Consider the following 26,235-nt stretch of genomic DNA (forward strand, 5'->3'; position numbering starts at 1 on the left):
GGAGGCCTCATTTTAGGAAGAATGTAGATTTATTGGAACAGGTGCAGAGAAGGGCAATGAGATTGGTGGAGGGAATGAAAGGGTGGTTTTAGCAAGAAACTTTCACTTCAAATTGTAGCATCTGGAGACTAGGCACCTACAAGTTAATCTGATTGTTATGTTTAAGATTTTGAATTGAATTAAGCAAGCTCAATGCTGATGGCAATATTCTTCTTGCTGAGACCACATGAGGAGGCATGAATTCAAATTGAGTTAAAATAGTTTCAGGATAGATATACAGCAGTTTGCCTTTAGCCAATGGGTGTTTGATCACTGGAACAAACAGCCTTTGTCTATTGTTGTTGTTGTTGTTGTGGAAATGAGTAGTTTGAATAAATTCAGGAAGAACTAGACAAATTATTGGCTGGGATGGACAGGTGATGTGGGAAGGTGGTTTTTTTTTTTTTTTTTCGTTGTTTCTTTATAAGCTTGCTTACTTGGACAATATATCACTACTACTAGCAGTAATAATAATATTTTACCATTCTTCGTGGAGGAGCATTTTGAGCTCGAGTGTTAAGGTGGAGAAAATCTCACTTTTCTCTCCAAATATTGTGCACCTTCACTCAATAATATTTAAATCTGTAACTTTTGTAGACCATGGGACGTGTGTAGCCTCAGTTTCATGCATCTCAAATCAAGATTGGACACACCTGGCATCGTCTTTGGAAAACAATGTTACCACCATGAGATGAACCTGATCACTCTGAATTCACGGTAATCAGTGGCAGTAACTTACCTGTTCAAAGTGATGATAGGACTTAAAGAATACCAAGGTATTGCTGCCCAAACCACTGGTGATCCTTCTCCATTTTTGTCTGTTGGTACAAGATAGTCAGGTTGATGCACTTCCTTTGGCGTTTGTGGAACATTAACTCGCCCTGATGTTGGAAAAGTTTGTTTGTTTGTTATTTGGTTTTTAGGAGCATTAGCAACTAAGGCCATATTGCTCCGGGATATCTGGTGGACATTCCCTGACCTTTCCGCATCCTCCGTATTTGGTGGTGACGGCCTCGAACCCCGGTCTAATCAAGAAGCGTGTGCTACACACTGCTGCTCCTTTCCACCTGGCTACGGAGGCGCCTGTTGGAAAAGTGAATGATGATTCCTCTGAAAATATATTTCCATTAATCAAGTGTTTTTTTTTTTTTTTTGTTTACTCTTTACACCATTGTATCTTCTTTTTAGCATCACAATCAGTAATGAGTGGCTTGGCAATAGCGGCTCTACCATATATTTAATTTTTATGAATGTCTCACTGAACCAATTTGCTAGAAACTGAATTGCTGAGACCTACATTAAATTCTGTATTTGTTTTTGAGGCACTAGTTATATGTTTTTGGGCTACAACCATTTTCAGTGTCCAGTAATCCCTTTCAGTTAACTTCAATTTTCCACCACAATTTTTCCTGTCAGGTTTTGTTTGTCTAACTTGGTGAATGCAGACATCACTTTTGATACAGTTGCTCTGGATGCCACTACTACTACTACTACTATTAAACAAATCAGCAATTTTAGTCACCAATGCCCCTGCTAAACATGCACCAATAATTTGACCTGTTCGGAATTCGGACAGGTTGGTTATTTTCTTCTTATATCTTTTTATGTCACCTCTAAATAAGCAACAGCTTTTATCATTCCTTCACCGTACTACATGCAGTAAACAAACAAAAAAAAAAAAAAAAAACCCCATCACTGCGTGATCATAATTACATCATATAGCCATTACAAAAACTACTACTTTCATGTCAGATATTTCCATTTTAGACAGAAACTAATACCCAGACATACAGACAAAGAATTTCTTTTATCAAAGATTTTACTTAAATGTTGAAGAATATTAAGAATGTGCATGTTCTAAGGCCGAAAGCAGTGATGTGCATGTTTTTTGTAGCTGTGCATTAATATCTGAAACTAACTGAGAAAAAATGTTCAACACCAGAGAATATTTAATAATATGATAACAGTGGTAAAATTTTGCTGTGTACAACTCATTGGGTTCTGTCATGATATATAACAACTCTGCCAGTAGAGACAAAGCAGTGATTACTCCATTATTATCAAGCAGTTGTGGTTAGGTTACTTCCTTGAATATTACATAAATGCTCAGAGATTCTATTTTAGGAAAGATGTGGATGAGTCGTGCACTACCTTGCAGCAAGCAGACCATGCACAGTGTTAATATTGCTCATCGTTGTGCTGCCAGGCTGCCAAACAGGTGTTCATGAAGGTTTCTTGTTGCTTCAACTATGAACAAACAGTAAAGCAAGGCTAAAATCTATTTTAAATGGCGTAATTCTTGTTATTTTTAGAGTAAGCAGTAATCAAGAAATCAAAATATTTTTTCGAGGGAAAGAAGTATGAAACTAACAGGCCAAGTGAGCCAAACAGTTTTACAATCATGACAGAAAAGATTTGTTATATGTGTTGTTTTTCATGGCATTTCAAAGTACTTTTAGCTGATATGAGGCTTCCCATTTTTATGGTTATTATCATTTTCACAACTGTCATAATGGTCAGAATTTATCATATACAACTCACAATTAATTATGTATTTCAGACGGATAAATTGTTTTCTGTTGATTTTTGTTTTCAGTATGAGGTATAATCAAAAATTTCATGCCCTCCTATATATTGAAATTGTAGCATCATAGCAAGTTGCAATTTGTTGCAACATGTTCACTGACTCATTTAACATTACATGAATAACTTGTTTATCTGCATTCAGTTTGAATTGATGCATATTAAATAGAAAGTGTTTTGTGTGTGCTTTGTCACCTTTTAAAATGAGCGATTTTACTGAGCTGTGAATTTGCATCAAATTTTGTTTCAGTTAGGGAAAAGTGCAACAGAAACCCATGAAATGTTAATAACAGCTTTCAGAGAAGAATCTGTATGTCATTTAAAGACTTTTTAATGGTTTTCAAAATTTAAAGAAGGTTGCTTTTGAACTGAATGATTTCAAGAATAAGGGTCACATTTGAGAATATTATCCTCATTCCTGCTGCCATTCAGCTGCAAAAATCAGTGATACAGTTGCTTGTGTTCATGATTTAGCCAAGAGTGACCAACATTTAACTATCTACAAATTTGCTAGCAAAATTGATATTTCTTATGGAACATTTCAGGCAATTTTAATACAATATTTGGGAATGTAACTCAATTTGGCCAAGCCCTTACTCCCTCCACCATCTCAGCTGGAGGGCATAAGTTATGCTGGGTTTCTCAATCTGGACAACATGCAAATTGTCCCATGAACACACACACTGGGGGCTGTTAATGCCAATATAAAAAAAAAAAAGAATATGCCAATACTTACTGTATTCAGCTCCCACAGATTTTTTTTATTTTATTTATTTTCCAAGCTTGAAGTCCCCTCAAAATATCAGGCTTGCAATAACTGAGGAAATTATTCAGAACATGACTTAGCAGCTATTATTCCAAAAGAAGCTTATGAGGAATGTTTCCAAAAGAAGCTTATGAGGAATGTTTCCAAAAGTTGCAGAAGCATTGGAGTTGGTGTATATGGTATCAGTGATCTTCGTCATTTCTAAATATTAATTCAGTCCCCAAACTTATTGATCGTGCCTTGTTTTAATGTCTAAGAATTAAAAAAAGAAATGCTACTAACTGATAGGAGTAACCAAATACCTTCCTGCACACTTGTCAAACAGGTGTACATGAAGCTTTACAAAAGCAGTTGGTCACATTAATTGAGTCCCATTTGTGTAATATGTTTATTTTTGCCTTACATTTGGATATGTTTTTGTATCTTGGAAGGCTGCAATTTTTATATCTAACAAGTGCACAAACTATCAAAGATCTGTTGACCATTAAGCCTTATCTAATTTCTGTTGAAATCATCAAGAGAGGATTGAAATAATGAGGATTGAAATCTCATCTAATTTAACAATTCACTGTGTTAAATTACATGAGAAGATTCATGAATATCATAAAAGATTAGAGGAAGCTAAACATTACAGCCAGTGTTTTGTGGATTTTCAGTGGTTGAAACCAGGAAATTGTCTTGAATAACGATTATTGGCCATAGCTGCACCCCACATTTTTCACTCTCACTCTAAAACATTTCTATTTACTCAGAGGTAACTAGTAGTACTTTGCAAGATAATTTTTGCCATGCTTTTTTTTTTAAGTTTGTTGAACGAAGTGAAAATGCAAAAAATAAAGTTTTTCATCCTGTTGTGTTTTTTTTGACAAGAAGGAATTAAACTACCTGTGAATGCAGTGTACAATTATACACTGTGTCCTGCTGATGAGGATACAGTGTATAATTAAGTCCAAAGATTGGCAAACATATTATTAAATATTGTATCAATAAGAAGTTCTTTGAAACCTGCAGGTATCTGATTAATTTTGGCCATATAGTGTGTGTGTTTATGCACACAATCATATGCATATATATTCAGGATAACCAGTATTAAACTTCTCCTCGTCCAGAGGATATGCATACAAGATGATTATCATTCTCATACAGTAGTTAAGTCATTCTGTATGCCCTCCAAAGTAGATTAGTTTTAATTTTAGTCATCCTTTACTCCCCTTACTCTGCATAAAATTATCCTGTTTATACTCCAGCATGACCACTAGATCTGAAGAGTTCAGAACTAATTGTTTTGACAGTTAATGGAATCATTAACCGTATTTAGTATGTGGGCTCAAACCGCAGTCAACTGTAATGTGTGTATTGCTGGACCATGGTATCGGTGCATGCCAAACTGAATTACTTGGCCTTAGTAGAGATGTAGTCATGTTTTTCATGTTGACCTTGGACAAACTTCTCTTAGAACACTTGCAAGTAACAGGTACTAGTTGCAGACACTTGATAAACCATGGGTAGTAGCCCAAAACACTTCTTATACCAACAGTGTTTATTAGTATTAGTCATATAGTGCAAGGAAGCCAAAGGCTTTTGCTGCACCAGCCAAAAAAAATAATAATAATAATAATGATTTGACTGTTCCTCTCCTCACATATGCAGTTAACTTTTGAATCTCTCCTAGCTGTCAATCTCACCTACCCATGGAGCAACTTATTCCAATAATTAAAAACTCACTGCCTAAAAGGAAACTCCTGCAATCCAGTTTAAACCTTTCAATTATAATTTGAATTTATGGCCCATAGTTTTCGATTCATTTATAATAGTGAAAATTTCATCCTGATTCATTTTACTTTCTCCTCTCAGAGTCATATACACCTCAATTTGGTCTCCTCTATAGTGCCTAGTTACAAAACTCGGAGTTTGGTAACAGACATTCATCATATGAATGTCTCTTTGCTAATCTCACCCAGGCACATTGTCCGTCTTTAGATCCTTTCAAGAAACTCAATATCTTTCTTTACACGTGATCTCCATACTTGAACACAGTATTCCAGGTGCAGTCTTAAAATTGTCTTATGCAGTGTGATTATGATATTCCTATATCTACAAGCAAATGTTTGATAAATCGTTAATTAGACACCATAGGCCTTTCTCGCCATGTTTACACTACTTAGATAGCTTCATGTATTACAACCATATCATAATTCCCAAATCCCTTTATCCTTCTACTGTTTTTAATTCAACCCCACAAAGTGTATAAGTTATTTGGAAATTGCTATTCCTCTGGTGTAGGACTTTCTATTTTGTTTCAGTAAAACATAACTGCCACTTTTTTTTTTTATCATCCCTGAAGTCTTAAGACAAATGTCTAGTGATTAAAAGCACTTTTCTCTTCTATAGTTTCTGTTTAAAAGTTATATTTTTGGCCTCAGAAAAAAATTTAGCATTACTGTTATTTTTGAGATTAGCTCTTTTATTTCATTAATTTTTATAATTTAAAAATATATTCAGAATGAATATTTACTTATTACACCTTTTTTTTTTTTTTTTTAGTTAGCTAGAATGATGACTAATGTAGGTTTTAACGATGTAATGGAAGCAACATTAAGTGAAAAGCTTACACCTTCTAGTTCTATGTAAGTAATCTTATATAAATGCCCTTTAAAAAATTTTTTAATTAACACTACAAATTGTTTATTCTAATATGCATTGAAAATTTCTTAATTCTTAATAAGAATTTTGTTCTTAAAGAAAACAGAAGAAATTATGAAAGTATTAGATGGTCTTTTTTTTTTTTTTTTTAAATTTCTAAAATGGATGTTGATATTAAACTTGATAGCTAATAGGAACAAGATACCAAATTTATATAAAAATAGAAATTTTTATAAAATATAAATACAAATTATATCGAAATACAAATTTATATAAAAATATAAATACAAATTATATTGAAATATAAATTTATGTAAAAATAGAAATTCTCAAGCGGCATTGTTACTTTTTGATTATAATCTTTATATCCAGAAGTATTCTCTATATATCTGTTATATTTTTGCAGAAATAAAGACATCCCATTATGGCCAGAATATTGCCAGAGCTCTTTAATATGTAATTATTTACTAACACTGGAAGAGAATTGGCACTTGGTACAGAAAGAAATTAAGCAAATTTAGTAAAGAGAAGAAACATTGGGTTCACTTGAATTAAAAACTTTAGTTTATTATTTTATATAGAGCAACATCCCTAGCTTGAAACATTTCTAAAATTAGATACCAACCAATGGCTAATTTTATAGTTGTTTCAATCTGGAAGTGCTCTGTATCCCTACAATTTTTAAAAATTTAAAAAAATTATTTAACTCAAATGGATCTAATGTATTTTTTTCTTGGACTAAATTGTCCTTTTTGAAAGAGTTCACATGTTAATGTTTTATTAATTTATGCTAATCATAATTGTTACAGAAAATCTTACACTAATCATTCATTGATTGTAAAAGTAATTTCTTTACATTTAAGCGATAGTTTAATTTTTTTTACCTTGCATCCAAGTGCTTGCAAATTTTATTTTTTTGCATAAAACAGTGTGCTTTCTTATGCAGTGATACCATTGCATTAGAGAGAGAGAGAGTGCGCATGCGCATCTGAAACACCACATAGATGTATGAAAAAAAGAGTAGAATTTGGACTTTTAAAAGAAGTGTAGCAGTAAAAAAGGTGGGGTTTTTTTTTTTTTTTTTTTTTTTTTTTGCTAAAGAATTGAAACAACTGTGAGGATTAGGTATGATTTGATGCCAAAAAGTTTACCTAATGGAAACTTTATGTATTTAGTTAGGATTAGTCTTAGTCAGAAATGTTATATGGTTGTTACCATTTGCAATTGTTCAATGTTTCATGTGGAGAAGAACACTGAAGGAAGTTGTAGTTGCAGCCTGTAGCACTTGCCACTCTAACGTTTCGCATGTCCAAGCTTTTTGAATGTATTAAAGCTAACAAATTTTTGAACCTTCAAGTTAATTCTGCATGTGAGAAGGCTAGAACTGTTAATGCATGTTCACTCTTAACTTTTATACGTATATTTGGTAGTTTTAAAAGTTCGAAAAAGGTGATAGAATCTAACATGCTGTTGAAGAGAAAACCTGCTAATGCCTTCATGATTGTAAATCATGAAGGCATCAGCAGATATGCATTATGTAAATTTGCATGAGATGAGATTCAAATATACTACCATTTAATGGTTTCTTGTGTGTCATTTGTTCTGTTTGGAAGCCATACATAAACTGTGGTGCATGACGATAACAAATCTGAACTTGTGAAAAATTGAAACTTTGGGGAAAGCAGCAGATTGTAAAGAGAATAAGGTAAAAGTTTAATTTTTAAAGGTACATTGGCTAAGTGGATGCTCAGTGAAATTATATTTTTAGCCCAAGCACTAAAAGCAGGATAAACATATTGATACTTGTTGGCAAAAACATAGATGCCTTCAACTGTGCCTTATTGGGGGGGGGGGGGGGGAACATTTCTTTGCCTGAGTTGGTGTCTCCAGACAGACACAGGTTAGGGGAAAGTCAGTACTCTGAAAAATGAATAGAATGAATGAAATATTATTATTGTGTTTCATTAATAAAAAAAAAAAGTTGTACAGCTATGATCCCTAATACAGTAAACCCCCGCAAATAGTGGGGTTTACTGTACTGTTTTTGGGGGGGGGGGGGTGTTACATTCCTGAGAAATTCCGCGAATACTGAGTTATGGCTCCCATAGTAATAAAGGGGTTCTGTTCCAAAGTATGAAATATATTAAAAAAACTAGTCTATAATTTTGTCTATGTATGTACATTATTATGTACCTTCATAATATGACTATGTACATAGACAGTACATAGTGAAATGCAAGCATATGGCATCGAAATGAAAATAAGAAACAATTTAATATTAAATGTAATATTTATTAGAAATTTCAAACAAATCTTTCAAACCAGCGCATTTGCTAGCTAAAAAACTTATCCCGCCAGTGCTATCACCAGTTTCGCTAAAGTGTTGATAATGCCTTTTCACGAATGATGAGTGAACTTAACAGAATTTTATTTTGAGTTCGGTCTTCTATCCACAGATTTAAATCTTTTTCCATTTTTTCTAATTTAACATCACGAGTTACAGAGCAAATTTTTGAAGCAATTAGCGCATTTTGACGGACACTAAGGTGTATTTTTCCTTCCTATTTTTTGATTGATCATACCGTTGACTCATCGATTTTTATAATGTTTTACCACTGAGGAGACACCTTCCCCATTAGAAATTTTATCTAATAACTCAATTTTATTCGCTATTGTCATCACCTTCTTTGATCTTTTCACATTTCCCTTGTTATTCGTAGCCATATTTTTGTAGGGTTAGAAAGAACTTGTCCACAATAAAGTCACTTTCTTCCATTAACACACTCGAAAAAGTCTGTTTTACACTGCAAAATGGTGGATTTATCACTTTTGTAAGCATATCAATTTATAAATTGATAAATTTATTCAGTTTATTTATAAGCATATAAATTAAAAGCAAATGACGAAACCTTCCATGACAAGCGCATAACACATACTGAACAAGGATTAGCAAGAAACATCCATGCCACGATTTTGTCACCCCTCTCCCCCCCCACCCACCCACTGAGCACTGTTTTGACCGAGAAAAAAATTTTAGCCACGCCCATGTATTTTTATGGCAGAAAATGTTCACAACTCTTTAAAATTCACATTTTTTTAGGTTTCATTTTATTATTTTTTTTATTTTTTCATTATCAGCGACCGCGAATACACGAAACCGCGAATACAGATAGCGCGAATAGCGGGGGTTTACTGTATAGATAATCATATGAATGATTGACTTATCTGGTTATTTGTATTGGGGATTACAGTTCTGGCTATACGGTGTATTTTGAATACATTACACCAGAAATTTGGAGGTAACAGTGGGACCATCTTAAGTTCAAATCACAACTGGCTACATCTTATACTAACAGATATTTACATTTCAAAAGAGAGACCGTGATGACCTATAATCTACAACAATGCATGTCAGTCTAATGAATGGCAGAATGGTTCATTAAAAATAAAATAAAATACAATGAATAAATGTATACTAAAATTAATATAAAATGAAAATCAGTACTCTAATAAAAGTGTTAAAGCTACAGAACTGAAAAAATGTTAAAATTACAAAGGAAAATATTATGGTTAAGAGATGCTGAATGAGTCAAGTATCACATTTAGGAAATGTCATTTTAAGGGCTAAAGTCTCTGTAATGGAAATAATACTGGGTCCTCCATAGTAGTCTACCAGGTATCCTCAACTTATCTATGTTCTAAATGTTGATATGATCATGCTTAGCTGAATACAGGTCTAGAAAAGCTCAGAATTTCGGCATGTATGATTTATGATTGAAAGTGCTTGTGTCGAAACTTGGTACAGAGAATTGCCTTCAGTGTAACATAGTTCCTGACAATCTCTTTGTTGGAAATTTTACATAGGTCATACTTTAAATTCCAGAAGGCACACATGAACTCTTGGAATATTTCCATTAGATATACTGATTTAAGGACAAGTTGGAGTCAAGGCTGATACATTATTCGTAGTTTTTGGAATTTGGCTCCAACTTCTTAAATTAGCTTGTCCTTATTGATTGGATATAATCGCAGTGTTCCAAGATTTCACATGGCTTCTAGAATACAAAGTTTGACCTGTGTAAAACTTGCAAGAAAGAGATTGTGTGGGAACTATGTTTTTTACTTCAACTTCACTTACTTTTGGGGGGAAAAAAATAAATGACATTGTAGGATTTCTCAGGATTTATTGTAAGACTGAAGAATTTAGCAGTTCACATACTGAGCTTCCATAACATTTCAGCAGCAGTTAGTCTAACTCTCTCCAGAGCATAGGACATAATGTGTGACACAATTTCAAGGCCAAAAATTCTGAAACATGATGCCACATCCAAAAATGTGGAAGCACAATCTTTTACTAGAAAAACAATTGCAAAAAATATATATAAAATAGTTATAACATAGTGTAATGATATAGACTGGGGGGCTTCACTCCCCCTGCTCACTGCGCTAGCTTCTTTTGATAAAGTAAAATGAAATACAGAAGCTTTTGACGCTGTGCGTGTGTGTGTCTCTTCCTCCACCATGAATATATAAATACGTTACATATGGAAATCAAGCATGGTATCGTGTGAGCATGCTTAAACAGAAGCTTATTTTACAGTAAAACAAGCTTCTGTTACGTATTTTAGTATTTGTTACATATTACCACGTAACCCGCACTCTCTTCTCCCATTGGCTGAATAAATATCACTAGGAGGAAAATTATCTTAATGTACAGAAAGATATAACATAGTGTAATAATATAGATATAACATAGTATAATAATATAGGTATAAAATAGATATAACTAGAGGGAACCAGCTTCCACCCATTCAGGATAGTATTATCATTAGGTCTGAAGTTGAGTATTTGGCTTGGTAGCATATTCCTTAGTAGCTTGAGCTCAGAGCCAAAGAAACCAAAGAATTTGCATTGTAATATATTCAATGCTGAAATTGTTACTGAATTGAATGCTAATTTCATGTTGAACGATGGTGTGTAGCACCTCTTTTGTATTTATTCCAGGTAGTCTTCTTTGGGAAAGAATTCAGATAGGCAGTTGTTGTTTATATGTAAAATATAGCATAGTTTAGTACGGACCTCTAAATGAAGATTTACAGGGGTGCATCGTGATCAATACACTTTTTCGGGCATTTCAGTAAATCATAACTTATATCTGTTTAAGTGTATTTATGTCAAAATTTGCAGACTATGTACATATTGGCTTATACACATCAATGTAATTCAATAGCTATAATATATTAAATATATTAAATAAACTATGAACAGAAATTTAGCCTCAGTAGCCCTTGTGTCATTAACATCATGGCAACAATAACAACGGATGATGTGAAGATGGGGGAGAGTAATCAGTGCCAAGAAATGTTCTTCACGTTGATTGAACAGCTTCAAGAATGGTCAGAAAAGTGGCAGCAATGTTTTAATGAACAAAATGCAAAGTCTTACACTTGGGGAATAGCAATCTTAAAATAGCATATACACTTGATGTGGTTGAATTAAAAACAGTAGAGGGGAAAAAAAGATGTCCGGATGGCGCACTATGGCCATAGTTGCCGATGCACCCAATAAATCCCAAAACTAACAAACAAACAAACAGATGTCTGGGAGTTACAATACAGGTAGGTATAAAGTTTTTTAAATAGTGTAAAGAGGCAGCCAGGAAAGCACATGGTGTCCTATCAATGATTTATCAAAACAATGTAGATAGGGAGGTCATAATCCCACTGTACAAGGCAATTGTAAAACCACATTTGGAATACTGTGTCCACTTATAAAGAGCTCATTTGGAAAAAAGACATTCAGGTTCTTGAAAGGTTCAAAGATGGTAATTTACATTTATGTCCTCTAGTTCTGAAATTTTCAATGTTGCAAAGATTCCACAACTAGAGGGTGTAAATGCAAATTACAGGGGAAAAGGTGTTAGACGAGGTAATAGAAAGATTTCTTTTAGCCAGAGAGTCATTGCTTACTGGTATAAGTTGTCTCCATAGGCAGTTGATATTGACAATTTGAAGAAATTCATAGGTCAACTGGATAGTTATTTACATGAGGACGGACGTGCAGAATTTGTATTTTTTTTATCTACTTTTTTTCCCTTTTTTCTTTTTCTTTAATTTTATTTTATTATTATTTTTTTTTTGCCAATGCAGCAGCAAAAGCATGCGGCTTCCTTGCACTATATTGCTAATAATGTGTAGAAATAAGTGCTCATGGGCCAGTTTGCATGTTGTGCAGGCTGAAAACTCCGGAATAACTCACTGAGAAATATGCTGTTTAGCCTTGATTGAAGACTTCAGAAATTCCTTCAATCGTCAACAGGAATTGAACCCAAACCTCCAAATGAGTAACAAGTGGCAAAACCACTATACTCTCATAGAGAATGGGCATTTGAGTGAGGGAGAGGCAATTGGTATATATATTCCTGAAACTGGAAGCAGTTTTTGAGTTAATTTTATTCAGAGCTGGCAAAGGTAAGCCAGCATGGCACTACCTGAACTCTTTGGATAATTCTGTTGTATAGAATAGAAAATGTATCACTTAAGCAGTGAGTTACTTTTAAGACCAAACAGAAAATGCCTTTGAAGGTAGAATTAGAATTGTCAGGAAGTTAATGATTCTGATTAGTAGATCCTGGAAATTTCTATCTTTGTAATTGGTGAGGTAACATGAAGTGCATCTTTCCAGAGAGGAGAGCAGATGAAGGATCAAGGCTCACTTGATTCTTCAAATCAAATACTTTGGGGGGAGGGGATTTTAGTAGACCAAACACATTATACCTGAGATGATTGCTCCTTGATGATACAGTGAATGGCAGATTGTATCACAATTTTAATTATGGGTAATACAGATCTGAGAACAAAAGATTTTTGTCGTATCAGCCAATGAACTTCATCTATCTTAATAGCAAAAAGGCACGTTCATCATTAAGGGTGTAGAATTGAAACAAGCCAATGATTTTCTTAAAGTTAATGTATCGATGTGTAATATTAGGTTTTCAAATTGATGCATGGAAAGAAGAAAGAGGGGGAAAAAAAACTACCCACATCCTCTGCCCCTCACTGTAATAATTTGTAAAATCCTTCCTTAAATTAATCAAACTCTCCATTTTCACAGCATCAAATGGTAGTTTGTTCCAACAATCTGTCTGAAAGCAAATTTCTGCACATCTGTACTGTGACCATCCTTTTTCAGTTTAAATTACAACACAGCGGCAGTCTCCAAGGCAGAATGCGCTTGTCCCACAGGAGTTATTGTCAGTGACTATTGTCAGGGAGACAAGTAATCTATTGTGTAAAAAGAATAGGTGGAATATGACCAGGGTATGTCTGCCAGGGGAAAAATTCGATGATGTTGTAGAACAGCTCATCTTTTAGGGACAAAAGGGGTGATATCATTGTACACATTGGCACTAATTGACATTAAGAGTAGGAGATTTGCAGATTTACTTAACAAGTATAGGTCAATGCTGGAAAAAAGAGCCGCGAGCTTTGGTTAAATTTGAATTTATCTGCAATTCTGCCTAGGCACAATAGGAGCGAGTATATGATGAGAACCTTGTCAATCAATTCGGATCTGGAGGAATTGTGCAAGGCTCATAGGGTAGAATTTTTCTCAGCGTGGTCTGTGCTTATTAATAGGAGAGAGAGACTGCTTCTACAGGGATGGGATAGAAGGGGTGCAAGAGTATTTGCTGATGCTATTGAGGCAGCATTAGGTAGGTCAGAAAACTGCTAGCTTGGAAGAATTCAAAGACTAAAAAGTTAAAAGTAGCCATAGGCAGAGGTGAAAGTGATTCTTGCACTGCTTCTATTATAATGAGCAGTGGCCTGGAGGGCAGGGGGATTCAGGGACTGGTGGGAGTCATCATGAAACAAATAAATATATGGTCTGTGTTAGGGTAACTAGGAATAAGAATAGGTGCATGTATGCTTTCATGTACACCAATGCTAGAAGGGTAGTAAATAAATTTGATGAATTTGAAGTGCTGGTCAAGACATCAAAGGCAGATATTGTTGGGGTATCAGAGATGTGGTGTCGCACAGATATAAGGAATGCAAAATTGGAATATGGGGAGTACAGTGTGTACAGAAAAGGTAGGCAGGATAGAAAGGGAATAGGGTTATACTGTTAATTAAGAAAAACACAAAATCTGAGGAAGTGCATCCAGTTGACATAGATGGACAGAGCATTGTTGAGTCAGTTTGGTGTGACATAAGCACTGGAAAACCAAGTTAAGAGTAGGCGTGTGTTATAGGCCTAATGACTCTAATGAGTGCAACAAACAATTGTACATAGAAATAGAATGGGCCAGTAAATCAGATTGTGTTATAATGGGGGATTTTATATTCCCAGATATTGTCTGGAACTTGTGGGTTGGTCATTCGCACACTAGCAAGGCTTTTGTGGATTTATTGGATGATTATTTTCTGCAGCATAATGTTCGAGAGGCAACTAGAGAGTGTAATACTCTTGATCTGGGTATTAGCAGTGATTATTCGTGCATTAAGATTTTGTAGATAGAGGAATCACCAGGTGGCAGTGATCACAGTGTACTGCTGTGGGATTTACTTAAAGATATAATTACCATGAGGGGCAAAGGGAAGGGTTTTTTGCTTACGTAAAGGTGACTACAGTAGTCTCAAACAGTTTTTAAATTCTGTACAGTGAGACCAACTGATGATGTTATCAACAGCAAATTCTAAGTGGAAAGCATTCAAGGAACTAATCGTGGAAGCTACTAGGCTTTTCATACTGATTAACAAATATTGTTCAAGGTTTAATCCTAAATGGAGGTCAGATGAACTAATGAGATTCATGCATGGGATGCATATAAATTATCAGGTGACACAGAAACCTATGGAGATATAAGCTAATCTGTAATCAAGTTACAAAGGAGGTTAGGCAAGCTAAGGCAGATTATGAGAAATCTTTGGCAAAGGATGCTAAGAAACACAGCAAGGGCTTCTTTACTTATATAAACTCTAGAAGGAAGGGGTTGAATCAGATCTGTCCACTTGATATCGATGGTTCAACTGTTGATGATCCTACTCAGATAGCTGATAATCTGATGAGTATTTTGCATCTACATTCACACATAAGCATTATTAAGGGAGGAAAATTCCAGAAGTTTATAAAACTGTAACAGAGTGCTTAATGATTTTCTAATAGCTGAGCAAAGTGGAAGAGAAATTGTTGAAGTTAAACATAAGAAAGGCACCTGGGGTGGATTGGATCTATCCAGTATTAAAGGAGGCAGCAAAGGAAATAAGCAAACCCTTAGCCATAATTATGAGAGCCAGTGCTGGATTAAGGCCAAATGATGCCCTATGCACAGCCTAACAGTGGTGCCCCATCGGCTTTTCCAAGCTTAACTTACAAGAGATTGACTCAATAAGTGATGAACGTGAAATAAGTGTTTGAAAATGTATAACCCTTTTTCAGTTTTCTTCGGTCAAGACCCCACAGCTATATTAAATAAAAACTTTTGATTTTTTTAAAATTATTTATTTATTTAACAAAAACACTAAATAGCAGTAAAAAATATAATCAAAGGTTTACCTATAGCTTTATATTTATTTACTTAAAACGTTTTCTTCTAGATTTGTTAATTGCAAAGCCTTTGATCAAGTCCTCAAAACCAGTTTGGCGTAACAAATCTGATTCTATACTTAGCAGAGACAAGGCATCCAATTGCATAGCTGTTCTTTTGGGATTGTTAATGTGCTTGAGTTGAGAAAATGAATGCTCAGCTGTGCAATTTCTAACCATTAATGTTAAAAAAAAATATACGCAAGGCAATATCTGCATTTGGAAATGCATAATCAATTTTGTCTTCATTTATTTTATAAAGTTTAGCATGACCGAATCTGGTTTTTTACACTTTTTGTTGCACTGAACTTATGGCACACATATGCATGAAACTACTGAAGCTGAGTATTGTCCAAGGCTTCTGGGTAAGCATCAATTAGTTTTTGAGAGCAGTGAGAGTACCTTTCAGTTTAAACAGATGAAGTGACATTACTTGGCACATCACTTAGAAAGGAAAATCTGTCTGCTAATTTCTTTGTATACCTCTTCTATTCTTCTCATCTCAGTTTCCAGTTTGTCAATAATTGGGTAAAAGGCGGTGATACATAATTTATCTCTGTCATTCAGGTCTACTTCTGGTGCATCTCCATCATTGGGTACCTTCTTTCTGATACGTTTGCTAGTTTGAACGGCCTTGTAATCACCGTCTAGTAGTATTTCCTTTACAAGGGTTTCAAATCTTTCAAAGTCTTAAAGAGTATAGTTGGTCAGCTAATGACCCTTACAGATCTGCACACATTTTTAAGTTCACATCATCACTTTGCAGAACTTTACTTGCTCTAATAAACTTTTGCAAATCTTATCCCACGTGGTCACTATGAAAACAAATTCTCCCTCTGGCAGCTTATTTGCAATATTGTCTGCTTTTCTTCTAGTGTCTCCTTTTTGTGACTGGTCTTTAGCTAAACACTGTAAAGCTTCCAATATCTTAAAGAAACACTTCAAAATTTCTGCTGTTGCCATTGCATATGCCTCCCTTTTGGTATTAGAGAGGGATTTTAACACAAGTTCGTTTTCAAGACAATCTTTAAGAATATTCCGCCAGCTGGTTGAGGCTGAAAAAAAGTATAGAGCAAATGCACTGTAGAGAAAAAATTAACTGCCACTTGACAGCAGTCAGCAGCACTTTGGCCTACCAGATTTAGTGAATGGGCTGTAGAGGGCATATACAAATATGGCTTATTCACTTCTAAAATCTTTTTCTGCATCCCCTTATAATGACCAGATATGTTAGCAGCATTGTCATAGGACTGACCTCTACATTTTGAAAAATTTCCATTTTCAGAAACTTTTTCAACATCAGACAGTCTTGTAGAGCAATTTGCTTCAACATTCACACTAGACATATCAAGAGAATTTACGAGCAAAGTGTGATCAGTAGCGAGACTCGTGCCAGTTGAGCCAGCCTGTGACCCTCTACATCATCATATAATGATGTTCTGATCTTGAAGTTGACTGCACGGTAATGATAGGTGTGGAGCTTCGTTCATCTTCAGTCTTGTCATAGTCAGATACAGTACAAGTAGCTTCTGATGGCGGAAATCTGTTTTTATTTGGAAGATCAGGTTGTGTAACTTTTGTGAAGAGATTATTCAGCTCTCCAGTCGTGGCCATTAAATCCAAAGCCTTTTGTTGATTCTTTTTGGTCAGTTTTTCTCTTTTTTGCACCACTTAATTGAACATGTTTCATCTTGTATTATGTGTAAAAAATACACATGAAACCTGCAAAAACTATTTTAAATTTGTAATAAATATACTAATTGAGAGTGGATTTTGTTTAACCTTCAGTATCATGACAAGAGTGATTTATTTTAGAAGAAAACATTTTTTTTAACAATGAGGGGAAAAGTCGAACACAGCAGGTAAGAACAACTACAAAAAATCAACGAAAGTAGTTTTTTTTTTTTTTTTTTTGTTAGTTGTTGGTGCATCAGCTTCTGTGGCCATATTGCACCTCCCAAAGTTTTTGCATTTTACTATGATCCAAGCCAGAGGCGGGAATCGAACCCGCAACCTTTGGGTTGCCAGGCAGGCACTTTACCTACCTGACTAGCCCAGTCGGCAACGAAAGTAGTGTATGGCAGTGAAAGAGTTAAAGTTGGCATGATAACTAGGGGAAAAAACTGTGATGCATTTTTTTCCCTTGGTGCCCTAAGCACATGCTTATTTTGCTTATTGATTAATCCGGCACTGATCAGAGCATCCTTATACTCGGGAAGTCCCCATGGACTGCACATATGCAATTGTATCCCCAATTCACAAAGGGTGATCTAAGGGTGACATGAGTAATTACACACCAGTTAGTTTAACTTTTGTTCTGGGGGAAAATAATGGAGTCACTGATTAAAGATGCATTGCAGGATCATCTAGACAAGACTGCAGTCATTCAGATACAGGATGGGTTTCTTAAGGAAAAATATTGTCTGAAAACTTTTATTGAATACAGTGATGTGATTACAAAGGAACTGGATGCACAAATTAATTTTTAAATCATATACTTGGATTTCAGGAAAGCTATTGACACTGTCGTGCATGGAACACTACTGTACAAATTGGAGAAGTATGTTATTAAGGTTAAGTTGCTACAAAGGATAAAAGGGTGGTTGAGTGGGAGATGACATAGAGTAGTAATCAATGGATAGCATTAGCATTAGTAGAGGCATATGATGCAAGAAAGCAAGCTTATGCAGGGTCAGCCGAAAAAAAAAAAAAAACCCCACTTCCACTTTACCCCTCCATTCATTCGAAATACCTGTCCAGCTGAGCCTTAAATTTATTTAGGCTTTCAACTTCCACAACAAGGGATGGAAGTCTGTTCCACCAACCAACTACCCGCTGGCTAAAGGCAAATTTCCGCACATCTATCCTACATCTGTCTTTCCTCAATTTGAATTTATGCCCTCTCAGGTGATTATTCTGAGCAAGAGGCATTATCCCAGCAGCATTGAGCATGCTCAAACCATTCAAGGCTTTGTACACCTCTATCAGATCACCTCGCCGGTGCCTAGTCTCCAGACACTGTAATTTGCAAAACCTAAACCTTTCTTCGAACGAGCAACCCTTCGTTCCGTTCACTAACCTTGTTGCCCTTCTCAATACTCGTTCCAGCAGCTCTACATCCTTCTTGAAATAGGCCTCCAGACCTGTATACAGTACTCAAGGTGTGACCTGACCATTGCCTTATACAAGGGAATAATCACATCCTTATCCCTGCTAGAAAAATTCCTGTATATCATTGACAAGACACCATGAGCTACTCTTGCAGACCATCTGCACTGCTCAGAAAACTTCATATCTGCCTGCGCAAATATGCCCAGGCCCTTTTCATTCTCTACCACTGTCAGTGTAGTAACACAGAGTTTATACATTTCTCTGGGGTTACTGTTTCCCCATATATAGTACTTTACATTTGTCAATGTCAAACTTGATTTGCCGCCTCTCAGCCCATCTGCTCAACCTTTCCAGATCCTGTTGCAGCAGCGTACTGTCATTAGTGTCATTAACAACCCTGCCGTCCTTTGTATCGTCTGCAAACTTCAACATTAAGACTGATATACCACCATCAATATCATTAATGAATACAAAAAACAACAATGGACCCAAAACTGAACCCTGAGGTACTCGACATATCAAGAGAATTTACGAGCAAAGTGTGATCAGTAGCGAGACTCGTGCCAGTTGAGCCAGCCTGTGACCCTCTACATCATCATATAATGATGTTCTGATCTTGAAGTTGACTGCACGGTAATGATAGGTGTGGAGCTTCGTTCATCTTCAATCTTGTCATAGTCAGATACAGTACAAGTAGCTTCTGATGGCGGAAATCTGTTTTGATTTGTGGACTAATAACATTAGTCCACGATGAGCAGTGTCCATTAATTACCACTCTCTGTCTTCTGCCACTCAACCATCCCTTTATCCATAGCAACAATTTGCCACCAATGTCACACTGCTCCAATATGTGCAGCAGTCCTCCATGTGCAACAGTATCAAAAGCCTTTCTAAGATCCAAATATATAATATCAAAGTTATTCCCTGCATCCAATTCTTTTGTGACTACATCATAGTATCCAATCAAATTGGTCAGGCAAGACCTTCCCTTAACAAAACCATCCTGTGCCTGAGCTATAACTGAATTCTTGTCAAGATGATCCTGCAGTGCTTCTTTAACCAGTGCTTCCATTAATTTTCCTGGAACAGAAGTTAAACTCACAGGTCTGTAATTACTTGTGTCAGCCTTTGATCCTCCTTCGTGAATTGGGGTTACATTTGCACATCTCCAGTCTGAGGGTACCTCCCCTGAGTCCAAGGAAGCTCTCATAATTATGGCTAACGGATTGCTTACATGATTTCCTGCCTCCGTTAATATAACTGGATAGATCCCATCCACCCCAGGGGCCTTTCTTGTATTTATCTTCAACAATTTCTCCTCCACTTTACTCTCAATTATTACAAGATCATCTAGCTCACTGCCAGTCTTTACTTCATCTATGCATTCCCCTTCCAGAATAACTCCTCATGTATGAATGTAGATGCAAAATATTCATTTAGTTTGTTAGCTACCTGAGCAGGATCATCAACAGTTGACCCGTCTATATCAAGTTGACCAATCTGATTCATCCCCTTCCTTCTAGAGTTTACATAAGTAAAGAACTCTTTGCTGTTTTTCTTTGCATCCCTTGCCAAAGATTTCTCGTAATCTGCCTTCGCCTGCCTAACCTCCTTTGTAACTTGGTTACAGATCAACTTATATCTATCATAGGCTTCTGTCTCACATGTTAATTTATATGTATCCCATGCATTTTTCTTCTCTGCCATATGTCTCATTAGTTCATCTGACATCCATTTAGGCCTGAACCTTGAACAATATTTCTTAGTTTGTATGTAAAGCCTAGTAGCTTCCAAGATAAGTTCTTTGAATGCTTTCCATTTTGAGTATGCTGTTGGTAACATCATCAGTTGGTCCCACTGTATAGAATTTAAATACTGTCTCAGACCATTGTAGTCACCTTTACGAAAGCAATAACCCTTCCCTTTAATCCTGATGGTAGTTACCTCCTTGAGTAAATCCCACTTAAGCACACTGTGATCACTGCCACCTAGTGGTTCCTGTATCTGTAGATTCGTAATGCATGAAGAATCACTACTGATAATCAGATCAAGAGTATTACTCCCTCTAGTTGCCTCCCTAACATACTGATGTAGAAAACAATCATCCAATAAATCCACAAAAGCCTTGCTAGTGTGTGAGTGACCAACCCACAAATTCCAGTCAATATCTGGGAAATTAAAATCCCCCATTATAAGACTCTGATTTACTGGCCCACTCTATTTCCCTGTAGAATTTGTTATTATACTCATCAGAGTCATTAGGCCTATAGCACACTCCTACTCTCAATTTTGATCTTCCAATGCTTATGTCACACCAAACTGACTCGACACTCCACTGTCCAGTGATGTCGACTGGCTTCACTTCCTTGGATTTTATGTGTTTCTTAACTAATAGCGTAACCCCTCCTTCCTTCCTATCCTGTCTATCCTTTCTGTAGATGTTGTACTCCCCAAATTCCAGTTCTGCATTCCTTATATCTGTGTGACACCACATCTCTGATATCCCAATAATATCCACCTTTGATGCTTTGAGCAATACCTCAAATTCATCAAATTTATTTATTAAACTCCTAGCATTGTTGTACACGCAAGTATAAATGCACCTGTTCTTTTTCTTAGCTACCCTAACACAACCCATGTGTTTACTTGTGCCCCAATGACTCCCAGCAGTCTCTGAAATATCCTGTATCTTATTTTCCAAGCTGCTGCTCATTCCAATAGAAGCAGTGCAAGAATCACTTTCACCTCTGCCAGTGGCTACTGTTAATCTATTAGTCCTTGTATCCCCCCAATCTTGCAGTTTTCCGACCCACCTAACACTGCCTCGGTAGCATCAGCAAACATTCTTGCACCATTACTATTTAAGTATATCCCATTCCTGTAGAAGCAGTCTCTCCTGTTAACAAGTACAGACCAGGCTGAAAAAAATTCTACCCCTTGAGCCTTGCACAATCTTTTCAGGGCCTAATTGATTGGCAGGGCTCTCACCATACAGTCCCTCCTATCGTGTCTGGGCAGAATTGCAGACACTTTCAAATTCAACCCTAATTCACAGCTTTTTTTCAACAGTGACCTGTACTTTGCTGCTTTTCTGGACTTATGTTATTAGTGGAGTTCCCCACGGTTCAGTATTGGGCCCACTGTTGTTTTGTATATTTATCAATGATATTGATAAATATACAAAATATAATGATGAATAAATATTATGATGAATAATATTATCAAAATAAATATGATGAAGGTATATCAGGTTTATTGTCAAAGTTTGCTGATGATACATAAGTTGGCAGGGTTGTTAATGACAGTAATGGCAGTGTGCTTCTGCAACAGGATCTAGAAAATTTGGGCAGATGAGCTGAGAATTGACGACTGATGTTGAACATTGACAAATGCAAAGTACTTCATATGAATAGAAGTAACCCCGAAGAAATGTACAAACTGTGTGGTACTACACTTAGGGTGGTAAAAAATGTAAAAAGAGCTGGGAGGAATTATGCAGTCAGATATGAAGTTTTCTGAGCAATCCATACAAGCTGCCAGAGCAGGTCATAGGGTATTGTCAATGATATATAGGAATTTTGTTTGAGGGAAAAGGAAGTGATTATCTCTTTGTATAAGGTAGTGATAAAGCCACACCTTGAGTACTGTGTACAGGTTTGGAGGCCTTATTTTAGGAAGGATGTAGAGTTGCTCAAGCATGTACAGATAAGCGCAACAAGATTGATAAGGTGAAAGAAGGGGTCCTCTTACCAAGAAAGGCTTAAGGGCTGCAAATTCAAGTGGCTGAAGACTAGGCATCATTGAGTTGATATGATTGAGCTGTAAAAGTCCTTGTATGGGTTCAGCACGTTGAATTAGCATTAGAAGAGGCATATGATGCAAGAAAGCAAGCTTATGCAGCATCAGCCAAAAAAAACCACTCCCATTTCACCCCTCCATTTGTTCCAGATACCTGTCCAGCTCAGCCTTAAATTTATTTAGGTTATCAACTTCCGCAACAAAGGAAGCAAGTCTGTTCCACGAACCAACTACCCACTGGCTAAAGGCAAACTTCCCCACATCTATCCTACATCTATCTTTCCTCAATTTTAATTTATGCCCTCTCAGGTGATTATTTGGAGCTAGAGAAAGAATCCCATCAGCATTGAGCATGCTAAAACCATTCAAAGCTTTATACACCTCAATCAGATCACCTCGCAGGTGCCTAGTCTCCAGACACTGCAATTTGCAAAACTTTAGCCTTTCTTCATAAGAGCAACCTTTGTCCTATTCTCTAATCTTGTGGCCCTTCTCTGTACTCGTTCCAACAGCTCTACATCCTTCTGAAAATGAGGTCTCCAGACCTGTATACAGTACTCAAGGTGTGACCTGACCATCGCATTATACAAGGGGATAATCACATCCTTATCCCTGCTAGAAAAATTCCTGTATATCATTGACAAGACACTGAGCTACTCTTGCAGACCGTCTGCACTGCTCAGAAAACTTCATATCTTCTTGCACAATTACCCCCAGGTGCTTTTCATTCTCTACCACTGTCAGTGTCAATGATATACAGGAATTTTGTTTGAGGGAAGAGGAGGTGATTATCTCTTTGTATAAGGCAATGATAAGGGCTCACCTTGAGTACTGTGTATAGGTGAGTTGATACATCACTCTTTGGTTACTGCTTCCAATATGTAGTACTTTACATTTGTCAATGTTAAACTTCATTTGCCACCTCTCAGCCCATCTGCTCAACTTTTCTAGATCCTGTTGCAGCAGCAACGGACTATCATTAGTGTTCTTAACAACCCTGCCAACCTTCCTATCGTCTGCAGACTTGGACATTAAGCTTGATATCCCATCATCAGTATCATTTATAAATACAGAAAACAACAATGGATCCAACACTGAACCCTGACGGACTCCACTAATAAATTTAGTCCCCGACGAGCAGTGTCCATTGATTACCACTCTTTCTTCTCCTGCTCAACCATCCCTTTATCTATAGCAGATATTTGCTTCCAATGCCATGCTGCTCCAATTTGTTTAGCAGTTTTCCATGTGCAACAGTATCAAAGCCTTTCTCAGATCCAAATATATGATATCAAAGTTATTCCCTGCATCCAGTTCCTTTGTGACCACATCATAGTATCCAATCAAATTGTTCAGGCAAGACTTTCCCTTAACAAAACCATACTGTGTCTGAGCTATAACTGAAATCTTGTCTAGATGATCCTGCAGTGCTTCTTTAACCAGTGCCTCCATTAATTTTCCTGAACAGAAGTTAAACTAACAGGTCTATAATTACTTGTGTCGCCCTTTGATCCTCCTTTATGAATTGGGGTCACATTTGCACATCTCCAGTCCACGGGTACCTCCCCTGAGTCCAAAGTAGCTCTCATAATTATGGCTAAGGGTTTGCTTAGTTCCTTTGCTGCCTCCTTTAATATAACTGGATAGATCCCGTCCACTCCGGGTGCCTTTTTTATGTTTATCTTCAACAATTTCTCCTCCAGTTTCCTCTCAGTTATTACAAAATCATCTAGCTTACCGCCAGAGTTTAACTCACTTCTGGCATTCCTCTCCCTGAATAATCCTCATGGGTGAATGTAGATGCAAAATACTCATTGTTTGTTTGCCACCTGAGCAGGATCAACAACAGTTGAACAATCAATATCCAGTGGACCAATCTGACTCATCACTTTCCTTCTAGAGTTTATATAGGTAAAGAACTCTTTGTTGTTTTTCTTTGCCTCCTTTGCCAAGGATTTCTCATAATTAGCATTAGCAGAAGCATATGATGCAAGAAAGCAAGCTTATGCAGCATCAGCCAAAAAAAAAAAAAAAAACCTTCCACTTCACCCCTCCGTTCGTTCGAAATACCTGTCCAGCTGAGCCTTAAATTTAATCAACTTCCACAACAAGGGATGGAAGTCTGTTCCACCAACCAACTACCCGCTGGCTAAAGGGCAAATTTCCGCACATCTATCCTACATCTGTCTTTCCTCAATTTGAATTTATGCCCTCTCGGGTGATTATTCTGAGCAAGAGGATGAATCCCATCAGCATTAAGCATTCCAGCCTTTATACACCTCTATCAGATCACCTCGCCGGTGCCTAGTCTCCAGACACTGTAATCTGCCTTAATCTCCATTGTGACTTGGTTACAGACAAGCTTATATCTATCGTAGGCTTCCATGTCACCCATTAATTTATATGTATCCCATGCCTTTTTCTTCTCTGCCATATGTCTCATTAGTTCATCTCACATCCATTTAGGTCTAATCTTTGAACAATATTTCTTAGTTGGTATATAAAGTCTAGTAGCTTTCAAGATTAATTCTTTGAATGCTTCCCATTTTGAATTTGCTGTTGGTAACATCATCAGTTGGTCCCACCGTATAGAATTTAAATACTGTCTCAGACCACCATAGTCGCCTTTACTAAAGCAAAAACCCTTCCCTTTACCCCTGATGGTAGTTACCTCTTTGAGTAAATCCCACTTGAGCACAGTGTGATCACTGCCATCTAGTAGTTCCTTTATCTGCAGATTCTTAATGCATGAAGAGTCACTACTGGTAATCAGATCAAGAGTATTACTCCCTCTAGCTGCCTCTCGAACATGCCGATGTAGTAAACTGTCATCCAATAAATCCACAAAAGCTTTGCTAGCGTGTGATTGACGAACCCACAAATTCCAGTCAATATCTGGGAAATTAAAATACCCCATTATAAGACTCTCTGATTTACTGGTGCACTCTATTTCCCTGTACAGTTCATGTACAGGTTAATAGAGTGGGCCAGTAAATCAGTTTCTTATCATACTTATCAGAGTCATTAGGCCTATAACACACTCCTACTCTCAATTTTGATCTCCTAATGCTTATGTCACACCAAACTGACTCGACACTGCATTGTCCAGCGATGTCGACTGGCTTCACTTCCTTGGATTTTGTGTTTCTTAACTAATAGCATAATCCCTCCTTCCTGTACACATTGTACTCCCCAAATTCCAGTTCTGCATTCCTTATATCTATGTCACACCACGTCTCTGATATCCCAACAATATCTGCCTTTGATATTTTGAGCAATACCTCAAATTCATCAAATTTATTTACCAAACTTCTAGCATTGGTGTACATACACCTGTTCCTATTCTTAGCTACCCTAACACAACCCATGTGTTTACTGTACCGCAATGACTCTCAGCAGTATCTGAAATAACCTGCATCTTGTTTTCCAGGCTACTGCTCATTCCAATAGAAACAGTGCAAGAATCACCTTTCACCTCTGCCAGTGGTTACTGTTAATCTATTAGTCCTTGTATCCCCCCAAGCTAGCAGTTTTCCGACCCACCTAACACTGTCTCAATAGCATCAGCAAATATTCTTGCACCCTTCCTATTTAAGTGTATCCCATCCCTGTAGAATCAGTCTCTCCTGTTAACAAGTACAGACCAAGCTGAAAAAAATTCTACCCCTTGAGCCTTGCACAATCTCTCCAGGGCCAAATTGATCTGC

The 26,235-nt window shown here is 36.6% G+C and overlaps 1 protein-coding gene across 3 annotated transcripts in view; it reads left to right on the forward strand.

The window, feature by feature from the left end:
- Asap (ArfGAP domain of ASAP) overlaps positions 1 to 26,235 on the forward strand; it is a 673,774-nt gene that overhangs the window by 294,039 nt on the left and 353,500 nt on the right. For all 3 annotated transcript variants that reach the window (XM_090375988.1, XM_090375990.1, XM_090375989.1), the window contains exon 17: positions 5,933 to 6,015. In XM_090375988.1, coding sequence (XP_090232114.1) covers positions 5,933 to 6,015 — 83 coding nt within the window. The remainder of the gene's footprint in view (positions 1 to 5,932; positions 6,016 to 26,235) is intronic.

This window comes from Mastigoproctus giganteus, chromosome 6 (assembly GCF_048544385.1).
Source record: "Mastigoproctus giganteus isolate SK-2022 chromosome 6, ASM4854438v1, whole genome shotgun sequence".
Taxonomy (NCBI): Eukaryota; Metazoa; Arthropoda; class Arachnida; order Uropygi; family Thelyphonidae; genus Mastigoproctus; species Mastigoproctus giganteus.